The 17441-nt window shown below is 38.3% G+C and overlaps 1 protein-coding gene across 1 annotated transcript in view; it reads right to left on the bottom strand.

Moving 5' to 3' along the window:
- The window catches only part of AHI1 (Abelson helper integration site 1), a gene marked incomplete at its 3' end in the record, with an annotated part of 222969 nt that extends 207276 nt beyond the window's left edge, over positions 1-15693 (bottom strand). Inside the window, 4 exon segments of the mRNA XM_080806476.1 lie at positions 646-1205; positions 7871-7995; positions 9788-9855; positions 14810-15693. Coding sequence (XP_080662602.1) covers positions 646-1205; positions 7871-7995; positions 9788-9797 — 695 coding nt within the window. The 5' untranslated portion in view covers positions 9798-9855; positions 14810-15693.
- Positions 15694-17441: the final 1748 nt, after the last annotated feature.

Below are 17441 nucleotides of genomic sequence, written 5' to 3'. Positions count from 1 at the left end.
AAAAGGTATTTTTTATCTCGTTTCCCCCAAAGAGAGACATATAAATATAAATATGATCACAGAAGCACTCACACCCCAGATGCAAACATATATGTATAAGCACCATATATAGAAAAAATAAGTATGCTAAACTGCTTATAATGATCACCTTTAGATGGTTGGGTTACTTTCACCTTCTTTGTGTTTTTACTGTATGTTCTACAATAAGAAAATATCATTTCTATAATAAAGAAAAACACTATATTCATTTTTCCAAATAGGCATTTGTAACTCAAAAAAGGGAGACAAATTGGGTTTCTATTATTTAATAAGCAGATGTAAGTATTGAAGGGTAGAGACTTTAGAACAAGACTGCTAAGGTTTTGGCTCAGCTTCATACTAGTTCTGTGACTTAAACTTTCGAGTTTCCTTATCTGCAAAATAGGGTGATAGTGTTACTATTCCTCATAAGGTTGTTACAAGGCATCAGTAAGTTAATTCTTTAAAAGCAGTTAGCACATATTAAGGTGCTATGGAAAGTGTAACTTATTATTGTACTGGTAATGTATCCATAAGAAAGATTAAGAATTTTCTTAGTGTAACTACAGGTATCACTCAAAAGCTGAGAATACTAGAGGATATTTTATATCTGTCAATGCAAAGTACCTTGTTTCAGCCTTAGAAGACATTGGAACTTTCTTTTTTTTCTTTATTTTTTCCTCACTGTTCAGTTTGCCATCATGCAATAAGGGGTCTGAGGGAAAGTAAGTCAACTGTTCTTTGAGTTTCTTTCTTATTTTCTTCTTAATCTCCTTTGCCATTTCTTCAGCTACTTGGAGTTGGTATATTTGCAACAATTCTTCCTTCTCATCTAAATTACCATTTTCTCTTTCTTCATCTGCCTTCTCGCTCTTCTGATGAGCAACACCTGGCTGTGGCCTGGTCCGTGCTTTCTGATGTGTGGAATCCACCTTCTTCACAGGAATTTCCAGTTCCATTCCTTGTGCAGTCATCTGGAATACTGTTTTCACTGCCTTTTTACTTGTCTTTCCTTGCTTTGCTTCCTCTACACTAACATCATCTGGATTTTCAGGCATTGATTGAGGATTCCTTAGTTTGCTTTTAGTGACCTGCACGCTCTTCTCTGAGTTACTAGTGTTCGTAGGACTTACATCATCACTTCTAGTTTCTTTACTTTTCAGAAGATTGCTTCTAACAGCATCAAGCTAGGAAAAGAAGGCACAGTAACAAAGTTTCAGCCAAGCGCAGTTCAGTGACATAAAGATAAAGCACAATGATCAGTGTTCAGTGTACTATTGGGAAAATAATTTCATTTTTTTACTTGAACACACTGATAGCATTCTAGACCATCTCATTAGCACTAGCCTAGTTTACGCTCTTGGCATTAGACTTATAATTTCTAAGAGTAACCTCAGATTAAATGAGATAATTAACATGGAGATAAATAAATACTTAATGACTTTTCAGAAGTGAATAAATTGCTCACATCTCAAATGTTAATTTTCTCTTTGGCAGAATGATCCATACTATAATTATAAGATATTTGAGAAATTGCTAAAGGAGCCACAGAGTTAGAGCATTTCAGGTTTCCCAATAGAAAACACACCCAGGTCATTCATTTTGCTCATAATTATACTGTAAAATCAAAAGTCTGTAATTTAGAATTACCCTACAATTAATCCAAATACATCACTGAAAATGCTGCCCAATATTAAATATTATCAAATTAGGTCAAATGACAGAATAAACACACCAGTATGTATTTCTCTAATCAAAATTATTTTAAATGAGATTTTTTAATAAAAAAGGCTAGATGCGGCCACTCTGGAAAACAGTATGGAGGTTCCTCAAAAAGTTGAAAATAGAGCTACCCTACAACCCAGCAACTGCACTACTGGGTATTTACCCTAAAGATACAAATGTAGTGATCCGAAGGGGCATGTGCACCCGAATGTTTATAGCAGCAATGTCCACAATAGCCAAACTATGGAAAGAGCCCAGATGTCCATCAACAGATGAAAGGATAAAGAAGACGTGGTATATACATACAATGGAATACTATGAGGCATCAAAAAACCCGAAATTTTGCCATTTGCAACGACATGGATAGAACTAGAGGGTATTAAGCTAAGGAAAATTAGTCAGAGAAAGACAATTATCATATGATCTCATTGATGTGATGAATTTGAGAGACAAGACAGAGGATCATAGGGGAAGGGAGGGAAAATGAAGCAAGACAAAACCACAGAGGGAGACAACCATAAGAGACTCTTATATCTCAGGAAACAAACTGAGGGCTGCTGGAGGGAAGAGGTGGGTGAAAGGGATGGGGTGGCTGGGTGATGGACATTGGGGAGGCTATGTGCTATGGTAAGTGCTGTGAATTCTGTAAGACTTATGATTCACAGACCTATACCCCTGAAGCAAATAACACATTACATGTTAATTAAAATAAATAAATAAATAGGTAGATAGTTTGTTACAGAACCCCCCAATATAAATAAATAAATAAATAAATAAATAAATAAATAGTCCACTGGAGACTGCTACTTATTGGGTTAAGCTTAAAAGAACTAGCATACATAAAGTGCAAGCTTTCTGAAATATCTACTAATAAAAAATCACAGGTTTTTAATATAAGAATCTGTATTCTTAGAAAATTTATTTTTAAGATCTTGTAAGGCTTTTATAGTTTCTGTATATGAAATGCTTATTAATTTTTCTGTTCTGCAGTATTTCAGATGTGTTTCTAGGCTATAACAGATTATTTTTGTATACTTGTTCACTTTCAATTGATTCGCACAGATAACATTACTATTTGGAATATCAAGTATAAGTCCTTGCCCTCCTCACTGAGAGTCATACATTTGCTCACACTACACAGTGGGGTACCAAGGAAGCCATACCGCTCAGTTGTCACAAATATAAGCTCCGGAGTCATAAGGATCTGGATTCACTACTTACTAGTTGTAAGATCCTGGGTAAGTTCCTTAATCTCTCTGTTCTCTGATCTATACTCATGTGACAGGATTCCTGCGAGATAAGGTGAAGTAATGCGCGCAGAGCACTTAGCATAGTCCCCCGCATGTAGTAGAGACAAATATTAGGTGAAGAAAAACTATGACAATGCTATTTACATTTCTTGTCTAATTATATTTACTAAAACTTCAAGAATATTAATTATATTCTTGAGAAAAGAGATCTTTCCTTATGGATCCTGATTTTGAAGGAAGTACTTTTTGGTGAGGTATCTTTTAGGTCATCAGGGGACTACCCTCCGTTCTCAAAGGGGGATCTGGAAGCTCCTGAAATCATACACAATAAGCCATGTGTATGCACCTCAGAAGGTACATAATTATCACTTACATGAACACCAAATTATTTTTTCGAAAATCACTAGTATCCTCTTTCTAAGTAAAATATTATGGCTTTTCCCCTTACTTTTATACAATCATATGGTTTTCTTTTTTTTTTTTTTTAAAGATTTTATTTATTTGACAGAGAGAAATCACAAGCAGGCAGAGAGAGAGAGAGGGAAGCAGGCTCCCTGCCAAGCAGAGAGCCCAATGCGGGGCTCAATCCCAGGACCCTGAGATCATGACGTGAGCCGAAGGCAGAGGCTTTAATCCACTGAGCCACCCAGGCGCTCCAATCATATGGTTTTCATTCAACTTATTTGTACTGATTTACTGATGCTGACTTACAGCCAATTTTTAAGATATTCTTTTTAAAAATTAATTAATTTATTAGTTTATTTGAGAGAGAGAATGTGTGCGCATATATGGGGGCATTGGGGAGAGAGAGACTCTTAAGCAGATTCTATGCCCCACATAGGGCTTGATATGGAGCTCATGACCCTGAGATCATGATCTGAGCCAAAACCAAAAAGTTGGACCTCAACTGATGGAGCCACCCAGGTGCCCCAATGCTATTCTTGAGATCTTAGGGAGAAAACCTATTTTGGCTGAGACAAATATTTTGTCAACATATGGTTAAATTTCTTTTGTTCATATTTATTTAAGCTTTTTGTTCTTTCAATATATTCATAATTGAGAAAATCCTGTTTCTTTTTAGATTTGTATATATTTTTGCCAACTTTTAGTTTTAAACTTTATGTCATTTTGTTTGATCTGTCAATGTTGCAAGCTAAACACCTGACATTTAAAAAAATTATTTTAGAGTTTGCTTTTTGAAATAGGAAGCTTAAACGTTTACATTTATTTTTATGATTAACAGTTCATTTTTTTTTTTTTTTTAAAGATTTACTTATTTGAGATAGAGTGTGCATGCACAGGGGGAGGAGCAGAGGGAGAGGTAGAGAAAATCTCAATCAGACTCCCCGCTGAGCACAGAGCCCAACCCAGGGCTCCATCTCACCACCCTGAGATCATGACCTGAGCTGAAATCAAGAGTCAGACATTTAACCAACTGAGCCATCCAGGCACCCCTAAGAGTTTATTAAATTTCTTCTTTCACTACCTTTGTTCCTTTTTAAAAAAGTCTGTTGTGTTTGTTTGTTCATTTCTTTCTTCCTTTCTTTCTTAAGATTTTATTTATTTGATGGAAAGAGACACAATGAGAGAGGAACACAAGCAGGAGGAGTGGGAGAAAGAGAAGCAGGCTTCCTGCCCAGCAGCGAGCCGGATGCCGGGCTTGATCCCAGGACCCCGGGATCATGATCTGAGCTGAAGGCAGACGCTTAATGACTGAGCCACCCAGGCACCCGTTTTTTCTTGACATCTGATGACTCTGAAAGTATAATAATCATTTTTATATATTACTTGTTTCACTTATTTTAAACTCCAGGATGAAGTAACTTCTGACTACACTTTAGGTAAAAGTAATCGTTACAGGACTTTTTTTTGCTCCGCAAGCTAGGAAAGATTTGCCCAATGTTTTAGAACAATGTTCCTGTTATCTCACATTATCAGAGGTACATTATGTAATATGAATCTTCAGTAATTATTTTTGGCACAAATAATAAAGTTCTATATGTTTAACTGGTCTCAAAAGACTCATGCAGATATATTTTCAAACCATAAATTCTCTATTCTTACATTCTTAATTTTGATTAATGTTTCTGGAAATGGTACTATGTATTCAAATAATACACATTCAACAGTTTTCTTGTTTTCAGGGAGGGAACACTTATAATAATTCTCTGTTCATTCTCATGTTCACTACTGACCTCACAAACAACTGACACTTAGGTCATTGGATTTCTTGTGATACAGTTTTTCCCTCAATACTGTACAGATATTGCTTTATTGTCTTCTGGGTTTAGTGTTTTCTGAGAGAGGCCTGAAATGCACCAGATGTGTCTTTTTCTGTTGAGATACTTGCAAAATTAACTTTTCTCCTGAAATTACAAAATTCTAAATATAGTTCTTATCTCATAAATTTTACCTGGAATGCAAGATAGACTCATCTCCTCCTAGATCTTTCTGTTAATCTCAAGAAGGTTTTTTTCACCATGCTCTTTCTATTGTTTCTGCCCCATTAGCATTGTCTGGGAACACTTATTTAGAGGTCAAATATTTCTACAGGTTTTCATTACTTAGCTTCATTTTAGTTTTAGCCATTTCTTCTCATGGGAGAATGCCTCATATTTATCTTCCTTATCACTAATTAGATTTTTCCATGGTACCAATTCCACTGTTTTAGGCTGAAGACACAGTTTTTAAAAAGCAACTAAAGGCAGAACATGGAGAGACTATAATTTTAAATCTCCCTTACTCTACTGCTGGCTTTAAGGCTCTGGCAAAACATTTAACATCTTTGTTAAGTGGTTTTTCTGTTCTGATGTTTATAAAACCTCTCATGCAAAATAAGAGCCCCACCATCTATGTTTCATGATCAACACGAGTATTGGAAACAGCATTTGCAAAATTCTTATCACAGTGCCTAACAGATTATTGAAAAATAATAAGGTAAATCTGCATTATTATGAATTCTCTTAGTACAGCCTTTTCCTTGCTTCCTTTTCTTATTTCAGCCAGCTTCCCTTCCAATCTCAGCCTGCCTGTTCTGTACGTGTTTTTGTTCTGATGAGGTCCCATCTCTTCATATGTTATTCAAAGAGGTTCTATTGGGTTATGGTTAGGAGAGTGGGCTCTGTAGCTAGGCTGTTAGAGTTTGAATTCTGGTTCTGCCACCAACTATGCAAATTTAGGCAGTTATTCAACCTCTCTGTGATCCCGTTTCCTTAACTTAAAATGGAATAAAACCTCATCATTTCACGTTATTAAAAACTAGTGAATAAACATAATATGTTTAGAAGTGCTTGAAAGATAGGAAGCACTGTTATCTAGTAAATAAAAAGAGGTTTACTTTATTTCCTAAAGTAAATCATTTCAAAAATATTTTGTTTTCCTCTAAGTTCTCCAGGAATAGTTCCCTTCTCTTGAGCTAAAAAATCTCTTCCTGTTTCTTAGGATACTCATCTCTGAATAAAGGCAGCGTCTGAATGGCCTGTTATGTACCAAAAGGGGCGAGGTAGATTATCTCTAGTCACCTCACATTTGTGTGTTCCCAACATCTAACTGGACAATATGTAAATGGACATCTCCTCTGCCCATTTCTTGGTTATCCATTCAATTGAGCATTCCTGGTCTAAACAGCATCTAGTTCATGCTCACAAAGTCCAGTTCACAAAGCCCAGTAAGAGAAAACATGAGGTTCTATTTTGACTGAGTCCTTAAAAATATACAATTGTTTTCAGGGTTTTTTTTATGTTTTTGTCCAATGTATATCACCTACCCAAGAGGAGGGCATATGCCAATATGCAATGTTCCATCCTCCATATCCCACTACTCCCTATCATACTCATACAGGTACCACTGGGAGAAGCGCATTATACAAATGGGCAGCATCCACTATGGAAGACCTAATCTGCCCGATTCCGCCAGGAGTTCTAAATTGGTACGCAACAGTAAACAGCTGTACTACAAACCTCTCACATGTGTGCAGCTGGATTCTGGCCAGTGTTAGTACTATTTCTCACTTGAGAATATATACTATCATGTTGATGGCTGCCAGAGAGAATATTAGAATGAAGAGGTCACATGGCAAAATTCAGAATAGGGTAAAATCTGCAACAAGTAAAATATAAGCTATACATAACTCATAAAACTCTAGTCAAAGAAATACTATGTACCAATTACCAGAACATGCATGAAGTTATTTGTGCCTGTGTGTGTGTGTGTGTGTGTGTACATAACAGATTATGGTCAAAGGAATAAAAGGTCCAACTAATATACCAAGACAGGTCTGAAGAGTGAATAGTACATTAACCGTGGATACGATTACAGACTCCATAATATTCTGGAATCAGAGTGTAGTCAATTGTTGATCTGTTTAGTACTGTTGAGTTCTGCATTTTTAATCTCTTCAACTGTGCTGCCAAAAACTGTCATTTGAAAGTGTACCTCAAATACAAAAGGATAATTACTGCCTTCAGATTCCAGTGACTTCTCCTGGTTCTGCTGGGTAGAATTAGATCAATCAGTCTAAATAAAGACAAGCTGCTGAATATCTGAAGTAACATATTACTCCCTAAATTCTTCACAATTCTGGATTAAAAAACCCTCATTTTCTTTAAAAATGTGTACTATGTTGGCCAGGTGAGTTTGCCCATTCTCTCACCACTCTCATCATTTTGTCTACATTATTTTGGTAGCATAGCACTGAAGATTGAACTCAGTACCCCAAGAGTCATACAGATTCTAACATAAGCTTTTTATATCATGTGCTATTGACTATGACATAGATACACTATTTTCAATTTCCAAAGTTCCTCAGAGTTTTAATATCAAAGTCATAATTTCATGCAGATATATAAGTCATCATTACCAAATGATCGATTACTCACTGCAATTTTTTCTTCAGATTTGCCCACTTTTTTCTTCAGTTTTTTTCTTTCATCAGTGAGCTCATTGTGGGTCTTAAGCAATTCCTCAAAGCGAACTTTGGTTTTTACTTTGGCTTCACTCTCCACTGCAAAGATAAAGACTCCTGTCATTTTCTAAACAACTCTATGATAGCAAGTATCTGCTATATGCTAGCAGATGTTAAAGAACATAGTCTTGTAAATATCGGCATGAGTTCTTCAGCTACTTCAGAACTGACCAGTTCTTCCTTCGCAAAACTTTTCTTTTGGTTTTGGTGACACCACACTCACCTGAATCCCTCTTACCTTTTGGGCTACTCCCTTTAAAAGTTTTCTTTACTAAGTTAACTTTCTACCTGTAACTCATGATAGCATCTACCACTGTTAGGTGGCCTTAAGCAAGTTACTTAACAACTCTAAACTTCATCTTTGTTATCTGTAAAATCAGAATAATTCTATATCAAAGATCATTTGCATGAAGAATGGCTAACACTTGCCTGGGCAATAATCAGCATTCAATAAATACGAAAAGCTGAAAGTTATTTTTTTTCTTTAAAACATAAGTCAGATCATGTTATTCCCTTGCTTAAGACCTTGCCAGTTTCCCACTTCACTTAGGACAAAATGATTCCTTCACACGTCCTACAGGGTTCTCATTTCCTGGCCTGCCTACCTCTACAGCTTGAAACCAAGAGAAACAGCCCCTTAGATCCCTACATTCTAGCCATTCTGCCCTTCTCACTCCTCCACCAAAATAAGCACCTTCCCATGTTAAGCTGCTTCTACCTGGTGCAAACTTCCTCTAATTTCTCAGCTTTCTGGTGTTAAGCCGCCTGTTCAAATGTTGCCTTAAAAGTGGAACACTTCCTGACAATCTCATCTGAATTTCCCCATTCCTCACATGGCAGACTGTTCTTTTTCTTCACAGCACCTAACACAGCTTGAAACTGTATAATTATTTGTATATCTACACAAATAATTATATTATCTGTCTCTCCCACTACACTATGCTACCATCCCTACTATTTTCATGAGATCTAGCACAGCGTACTTACTCAATAAACACGTCCTAATGCTGAATAAATGCTGAATGAATGGATGATTGCCTCAGAGCAGGTGATGGCAGATTACGGCCTACAGGGCAGTCATCTACTCTTATACATAAAAGTTTACTGAAACACAGCCATGCCCACTCTGTTAAGAATTCTTATGGGGGCGCCTGGGTGGCTCAGTGGGTTAAAGCCTCTGCCTTCGGCTCAGGTCACGATCCCAGCGTCCTGGGATTGAGCCCCGCATCGGGCTCTCTGCTCAGCAGGGAGCCTGCTTCCTCCTCTCTCTCTGCCTGCCTCTCTGCCTGCTTGTGATCTCTGTCTGTCAAATAAATAAATAAAATATTTAAAAAAAAAAAATTCTTATGGATGCTTTTATGCTTCAATGGCACAGGTGAGCAGTTATAGCAGAGAATAAACCTAAAATATTTACTAGCTTTCCCTTTATGAAAAAGTTGCTAATACCCGCTCTAGAGTAAACCGTCCATTTTGATAATAAAGAACAAAAACTCACCATTGTTGTAATGATTATTTACCTTCTCCAGTGAAATCCCAAACTGCTATCTATTAAATACATACTAACCTTAATACCTAACATTAAATAGAGAATTGATAAAAAACATAAAAAACAAAATAAGAAAATAAAATAAATAGAAAATTGATAAAAAAACATTAAAAAATAAAAGAAGAAAATAAATAGGAAATTGAATATCAAACTATTAAGTATCTAATTGTAGTATTTGGTTAATGTATTCATTAACAGATCAAAGAACCCCTTAAAATAATTCAAACTTTAAAATAAGTAAATAAATAAAATGTATTGCAGATATAAATTTCATAAAAGTCTTACCAGTGGGCATCTCTCAGCTTTATGGAGAGCACTGAGTTATAATGCAAAGCTATGACTCAATCAGGATCCTGTTAAAACAACGAGAATTTATTTGTAGTAGGGAATTTGCAAATAAAAAATTACAAAACATTTTTCACACAAGATTATGTGATTATTTGTCCACTACCTCATCAGGTTTATACCAATAAAGCTAAATTCTCTTATCCGGTCTTATGTATATGACTTAAAGTACATATGATTAGTTTAGAGTCTGAAGAAAAGTAAAGAAAACTGGATCATATTTGAATAAAATATGTATTTGAAACAAAAAACTTTTAAAAATCTTGAAAGGCAATAAATATGTACTTAATATGTTAATGTATTTTTACAAGTGTTTTAAGTGAAAAATAAACATTTCAATGTACTTTTTTTTTCATTTCAATGTACTTTTAAGAAAACAAACTCCATCCAAGAATTGACTTTCCCAAGAGCATACACTATTAAATTAGTAAAATATGCTTGTAGGTAGCATATTCACAGACAATGCATTTAGACACTTTTGTACCTGCCACTAAAAATGTTACAGTAGAAAAGGTTAAGCATAAGCATTTGTACTATCTTCCTCAAATATAATGGGTGTGTATTATTACATATCAAAACCAGGGATAAACTCAGTATATTTATTCCTGAATTTCCAATTTTACTTAAAGATGAGGGTGTATGTCCAAAACAAACATATTAATGTCCACATTAGAACACAATATTCACACATTTTTAAGAATAAAACAGAAGACTGTAAAAAAAAAATAAGAAAAACATAATTTGAGTTGGCTCAGCAATTATCTGTTAAAGCTCCAGATCCCTGGGGATCCACTGGTTCCTCTAATATCATGGGTACTCTGGACAGAAAAGTCTGAGAAGAAAGGCTAAAAAGGTAAGAATGATTATACACATATACCTAATTATGTGGGTTAACTCATATAACAATTTTCTGGTACACAGACAAAATAGATATCACTAAATTCACACAGTAAAGACTCCTGTGCTTTATGGATGGGAGCCCGAATGTATTCTTCCTAGTAGATACACACCTAAGAAATATTGGTCATCTACTTTCCAATCTACCCCAAATTAGAAAAGAGAGAAGATGTAAATCTAAGTGTATCAGAAATTGAAACCTGAAAGCACGTAAGTAGAAAAAATATAAACCAAATAATGACTTAATATTTATATATTCCATAGTCATTCAATATATAGGAAAACAGCTGAACTATATGACTATGAGTCACTAAGAAAAGTGACTTGCTTATATTCAGCTTGATTTGCTTACCATTAAACAAAAAATTTATGGTACTTATGGTATTTTAGACATTTCAGAAAGATTAAATAAAAACTACTGACAATGCAGGACAGAGAGTCAAGGATGATTCTCATTTTCTGAAAATAGAACACTTAGGCCAGCAGTATCACTTTTTGGAATACAGGACAAGTATAATGGATAAGTTTAAAACCCAAGTCCTGGAATTAGTCTCAAAGTTAATTGTGTGACCTTAGGCATTTGTTTCCTCATCTGTAAAATCAGTCTACCAGTACATATTCAAAAGGTTGTTATAAGGGTCAAATGATTTAAAATAATGTCTTTAAAAAAAAGAACAAACACCAGTGCACATCTGTTCGATTGTAATAGATACTTCTTATGGGGACACTCAGTGAGCTTAGCGGGGCATGTTGAGCTGGGTATCTGAGGGGCACTAGTCAGCTACAAGCACTGGCTCAGTGTCAGACCCCTAGATTCAAATCCCAGTTCTACTTGTCAGTAAATTAACTTCTGGACCTCAATTTCCTAACCTTTCAAAAGAGAGTAACAATAATAAACCACTCATAAGGTTTTTGTACAGATTAAGTGAGAATATGCAAATAAAACAGCACAATGCCTGGAACATGGCAAGCCCTTTGAAAATGACAGCTATTATCACTGTATATATTCATACGTGTTTATGCATATCATCAGGTTGTTTGGTAGGCAATAGAATATAGTAATCCAGCAAGGAGAACCAGGCTAAAGATTTGAGAACTAGACTTTATATCTGTGGTGGTTTCAGGGAAAAAATGCCAAAGACAGAATTCTGGGAGCCCAAAAATAAAGCAAAAGGACATCAAAGAGAGAGGTGAAAGCTCGAAGAGAGAGGTAGCCAAGGGAAAGAAGTTTGTTGTTGTTGTTGTTAGAGAGAGACAGAGAGGGAGCAAGTAGAGGGGGAGAGAGAACAAGCAAGGGGCAGAAGGAGAAGGAGAGACAATCTCAGGTAGGTGCCATGCTAGATCTTAGGACCCTGAAATCATGACCTGAGTGGATATCAGGAGTCAGAGGCTTAAGCAACTGAGCCTCCAGGTGCCCCCCAAAGAAAAAGAATTTTAAGAAAGAAGTTTTCTATCACTGTGTGGTACCAAGTTGTAAAGAGTGTCCACTGGATCTACAGTCCAGTCAGCAAGTCACATGTTTGCAAAGCTGTCTGTGAAGGGGTGGAAATCTGGTGGCAACAGGTGGAGGGATGAATGGAAGGTGAGACCCATAGAAGAAACATGTAGCTAATTCTTTCTACGATTCTGCTTCCTGCCTTCTTCCCTCACCCTCAAAGGCAGGGACATGATACAGCAGCTTTGAGGGATAAAAAAACTATAGAAAGATTTTACTTTTTTTCTTAAGATTGTTCCCATGCTTCTACCACCTTATCCTTTTAAAAAATAAATCATCCTCAGGGCGCCTGGGTGGCTCAGTGGGTTAAAGCCTCTGCCTTCGGCTCGGGTCATGGTCCCAAGGTCCTGGGATGGAGCCCCGTGTCGGGCTCTCTGCTCAGTGGGGAGCCTGCTTCCTTCTCTCTCTCTCTCTCTGCCTGCTTCTCTGCCTATTTGTGATCTCTGTCTGTCAAATAAATAAATAAAATCTTAAAAAAAAATCATCCTCTTCATTGCAAGCAGAAGAAAAGTACTAAAATACAAATGCAATGGTATCATTTCTTTGTTTAAATTTCTTCACTAGATTTCAGTCACTTACTGGAAAAAAATTGGAAGTCAATACCATTGAGGGGGTCAAGGCTATTTATGAAATGACTCATTCTCCAGCCACATTCTGAATTCTAACCATATGACATACTTAGAGGCTCTCAGTTGTGCCAAACGCCTTCCTGCCTTTATACCATTACACACCCACCTCTCTCCTGAGATATGCCCTTCTTCTGTCACTCCAACAAACTCCTAACTATCCTTTAATGCTAAATGCAGATGGTATCTTCTCTGGGAGCACTCTAACCTCAAGGGACGGTTAAATACTTTACCGTGCTCCCACAGTGCCTTGAGCTCCATACCTCCCTCTCTACTTCAGTCCTTTATTTTCACCCTGGTAAAATGTTCTATGACCCAGGAAATTAAAATGGTACCTACTTTATTGTAAGAAGAAAAGGAAATACTGAAAAGCAAAGTGATCAGCACAATGGCTGGCACACTGTAGGTGCTCAATAAAATAACTTTATGTCTATTATTATAGTACTAAATATGTGTGCAATAAAATAAAATACATCAATACAATACATAATGTAGTGACATTATTTACTATTACTTAGTTCAATACACAGTTGAACAAACACTAATACTACTTAATATGGCAAATACATTACAGAAATAATCACTTCCAAACAATGTGTCCCATAGCAAATACATTATAGAATTAATGACTAATATTTGGTTAGTAACATCACTGGCAAAAATAAGGTCAAACTTAAAATGACATCCCCGAGTCTCATATATACGATTATTTTAAAGATTCTCCCTCACAAACCCTTTTATAAGAGATGCTGAGAAATACTAACTAGGAAAATTAACAATACATTTCATCTCATTTTTCTTTTTCTCTAAACACCTGATTACTGGCCAATAAATGTCTAAAGATCAAAGGGAGAAGCAACAGAGGCTTGGATAATTCACCCTTTAGCTGAATTTTATAGCATAGGAAAAGAAGAAACTAACGAAAACCCTGTATACATAATTGAACTGATTAATCAAGATACTCTCCATAAACAAACAAGATTCTAAATATGGTTTTAAAAAACTTTTGGTATTTGGATTTTTCAAATACTTTTTGAAATTTCCCAGAGTTCTCAGAACGAGCAATCTCTTCCTTGAAACTCCAAGCAGTAACAGCAAAATAATTAATGCAACAGGTGAAAAAATCGTTAGCATCCTTTTCTCAAAAAAGTAAAAGCAACACACTGCAGTTTGTTTCCACAGTAATGCTGAAATACACTACAGCCATTGGTAGCGATTCTAAATAGTGCACTCTTTTTTCTGTTTGTATACAGATCGACATGACTCTTATAAACGTTAACACACTTATCACCTTTTCTCGGATTTAATTAAGAAGGCATTTCACGGGGCGCCTGGGTGGCTCAGTGGGTTAAGCCTCTGCCTTCAGCTCAGGTCATGATCTCAATGTCCTGGGATCGAGTCCCGCATCGGGCTCTTTGCTAGGCAGGGAGCCTGCTTCCTCCTCTCTCTCTCTCTCTACCTGCCTCTCTGCCTACCTGTGATATCTGTCAGTCAAATAAATAAAATCTTAAAAAAAAAAAAAAGAAGGCATTTCACAGGTTCGAGGTTCAGCACCAAGCTGACACCCTACAAGGAAATAAACGTACTTAGTGCGCATCTGAGTTAAATGCTTTTAAGCCAGAATCCGGAGTGGGAAAGGCAAAGATTGCATTTCCTCCATGGCGGATCTGGGCACCGCGTCGAGGACTCACGAGACAAGAGCCCAGGGAAGGGAGCGGGAAAGTACTTAGAGACATTCATTAGGAACTACCTCCCAGGGCTCCGCGGCACTGGGCGGGTCAGCCCGCGGTGGGGCCGCACCGCCCCCGTCCCGCCCCCCGGCGCGCCGCCTCCGCGCTCTCGGACCTGACCAGTCCCCCTAGCCACCGCCCCCTCTGAGAGGGCCCAGGCAGGCCAAGCACTCGGCCCGGGCTCCCGCCACCAGCAGGCCTGCAGCGTACTCACGGAGAACAGAGTCCAGAGCGGCCGATGGTCCGTCCCGCCGGAGCCGACACTGGGACTGTGCGACGCGGGTCCCTGCGCCGCCGGGGGCGCGGGCCGGGAGCCAGGCACTCGCGTAGCCACCCTAGCCGCCAGCCACTCCGGCTCTGAGAGCCCCCCGGGTGGCGCAGTGCGGGCGCCGCCCGCTGACGCCAGTGCCTGCCTACGCCGCCGTTCCCACGACAACAGATGCGGCCCGAGCTCCCGGCCTGAACCGCTGCGGGGCCTCGAAGCCCCTCCACGGCCCCGCCCCCGCGCCGCCGACGCCGGGGCCCGGAGCTACGGCAGTGTCGCGCTTGCGGAGGTGGTGCGCGCGCTCCGCCCGCGGGCCTTCAGAGTGCGGTCGGGCACGCGCTCCGGCGGTCGCGCGCGGGGCTCCTCGTGCGCGTGTAGGAAGCGCGAGGCCGCAGTCCTCCGAAGAAAGAATCTCTCGTCCCCGAGCGCCAGGGAGACCTGCGAATGCGTAGGGTCTGAGTCCGTCGGGTCGTCACCGCCAAGAAAGTGTTCTCAGAACTGGAGCCAGCGCTGGAGAAGAAAACGAGAGGGGCCAGAGATAGGGAGGCAGTCGTGGAACCCGCCGAGGCCGAGAAGCGTAAATGAGGCAAAGCAGCAGGCACGCCACCTCCCCTTAAGCGATCGCGCCCACAAAATGAAACATCCTTTTAAACGCGGAGAATAGTGTTGTACTATAGACCAAACCTTAAAGAAAAAAATGTTCGTAATTCGTGTGGCGCTGAGTTACCACACCAAATGTTTAAAGCAAAACAAAAAAAACTCATTTTTTCCATACCCAGTGCTCCCTCCCACTTTGTAATTTCTGCCACGGGCGCCATTTTTACCTCTGAGTCACCAGGGATGGAAAAATACGAGACAGGTCCTTCCCCAACTCTCGAATTTCCTGCAGTTGCGGTCATACACTGCACCATAACCTGTTGCTTAGTTTGCAAAGTGAGAGTGTTAGCATGTTTCTTCAGAGGCCATCTTTTCTATTCGTATTAGCAAAACCACACTTTACAAAACATATTTCATTTTCTTTCTAAAAATCTTGTGAGAATTCAGTGAGAAATACCATCGATCCAAAGCATCTTAAACCGAACTGTTCAATTTTTCACCCTAGAACCTACTCCCGTTTCTGGATTTTCTATTTTGGTTTAAGCAACCACCATCCTCCCTGTGTTGTAAATGCCTATAGAGCATCCTAAATGCCTCTTAGACCAAATTATGTCCATTCTATTATCTACTATCTACTATCTACTAGTGTATGGCCTATCCATCTTGACTGGGGCTGCCTCATGCCAGCCTTCATTACTTCTAACTATTCTTGTGAGATAGCCTCTTTGCCAGTCCCCTGACTCCAGGTTTGATTCCATAATGCCACCCTCCATACTGCTACCAGAATGACCTCACTAAACATGTAAATCTGATAATGCCACTGTCCTGAAAATTCTTCAAAGGATTATCTGTAAGAGAAAATTTAGTTACTTTGCCTAGGCTATAAGATACTCCATCTGCCTGACTAGTTTCTTCTCTCATTGCCTCTTTTCAGTGTTATGCTTCAGTAATATTAAATTATGTGTACTCTTCAAAACAATCCATACCCTCCCATGTCCCCTTTCTTGTACATATGTCTCCTTTCTCTGAAAAATCTCTTATAAACTCCTACACCTCCATATCTCTACCCAAATGTTGTCTATACTTTGAATCCATCTATTTTGTTTTTTCCCTAGCGCCCTCTGCTAAAGAGATGTAAGGAGCAATGAGCAGGTAGTGCCTAGATCTTGGTTTCTAAACACCATTTTCTACTAAAAGGAACTAGAGCCGCTTGGGGAAATGACTGATTCAGAACAGTAACAGGGGAAGTACAACATGAGCCTGAAAAACCTTGTTGCACCAGAAATTAAAGACGTTTTCACAGAATGGTGGAACATATGAAAGGGACACAGAAACCAGCTTGAAGGAGCCTCCATTGGCCACATCTGGGGCAATTTGAGCACCATTATAATAATGTTAATAGATTATGATCTGCTGAATAAAATAGGAATACTTGAGTCTATACTGAAATAAATACATGAATATTTTTTAAATGGGCATAAAGTAACACTCTTCCTTATATTAGGAATATATACACATATATGTATACACATATACATATATGTGTATATATTCCTTATATGCTAACTGATATATGTAGCAGGAATGATATAGGTAGAAATATCACCATTTGGCAACTATTATAGTAAAAATTGACTTAGCCTTCAAGAGTCATCAGTGTATGCTAAAACTAGAGTGTGAGAACTTTAAGAGGAACATAATGGTCTCAGAGTATCTCCTGGCCAAATATATTAATCACAAAGGGAAAAATAAAAACTTAACAGTGGAGAAATCTGGCACTGGTAAGCAAAGTTACCATTCCCAGTAACAGGACAAATCAACATTGTATGCCACGTGGTAACAGACAATTGGAACACACTTTTGTGATGCTCTTGCCAAAAAATGCATAAGTGAGAATCTAATCATAAGGAAGGATCAGACAACCTCAAACAGGGACATTTTTACAAAATCATAGATCTCTACTCTTCAAAAGTTTGTCAAGGTC

The sequence above is a fragment of the Martes martes genome (genome assembly GCF_963455335.1).
Source record: "Martes martes genome assembly, chromosome: 6".
Classification (NCBI taxonomy): Eukaryota; Metazoa; Chordata; class Mammalia; order Carnivora; family Mustelidae; genus Martes; species Martes martes.
Note: the sequence above shows the minus strand (reverse complement) of the source record. Positions and strands in the feature narration are given on the sequence as shown.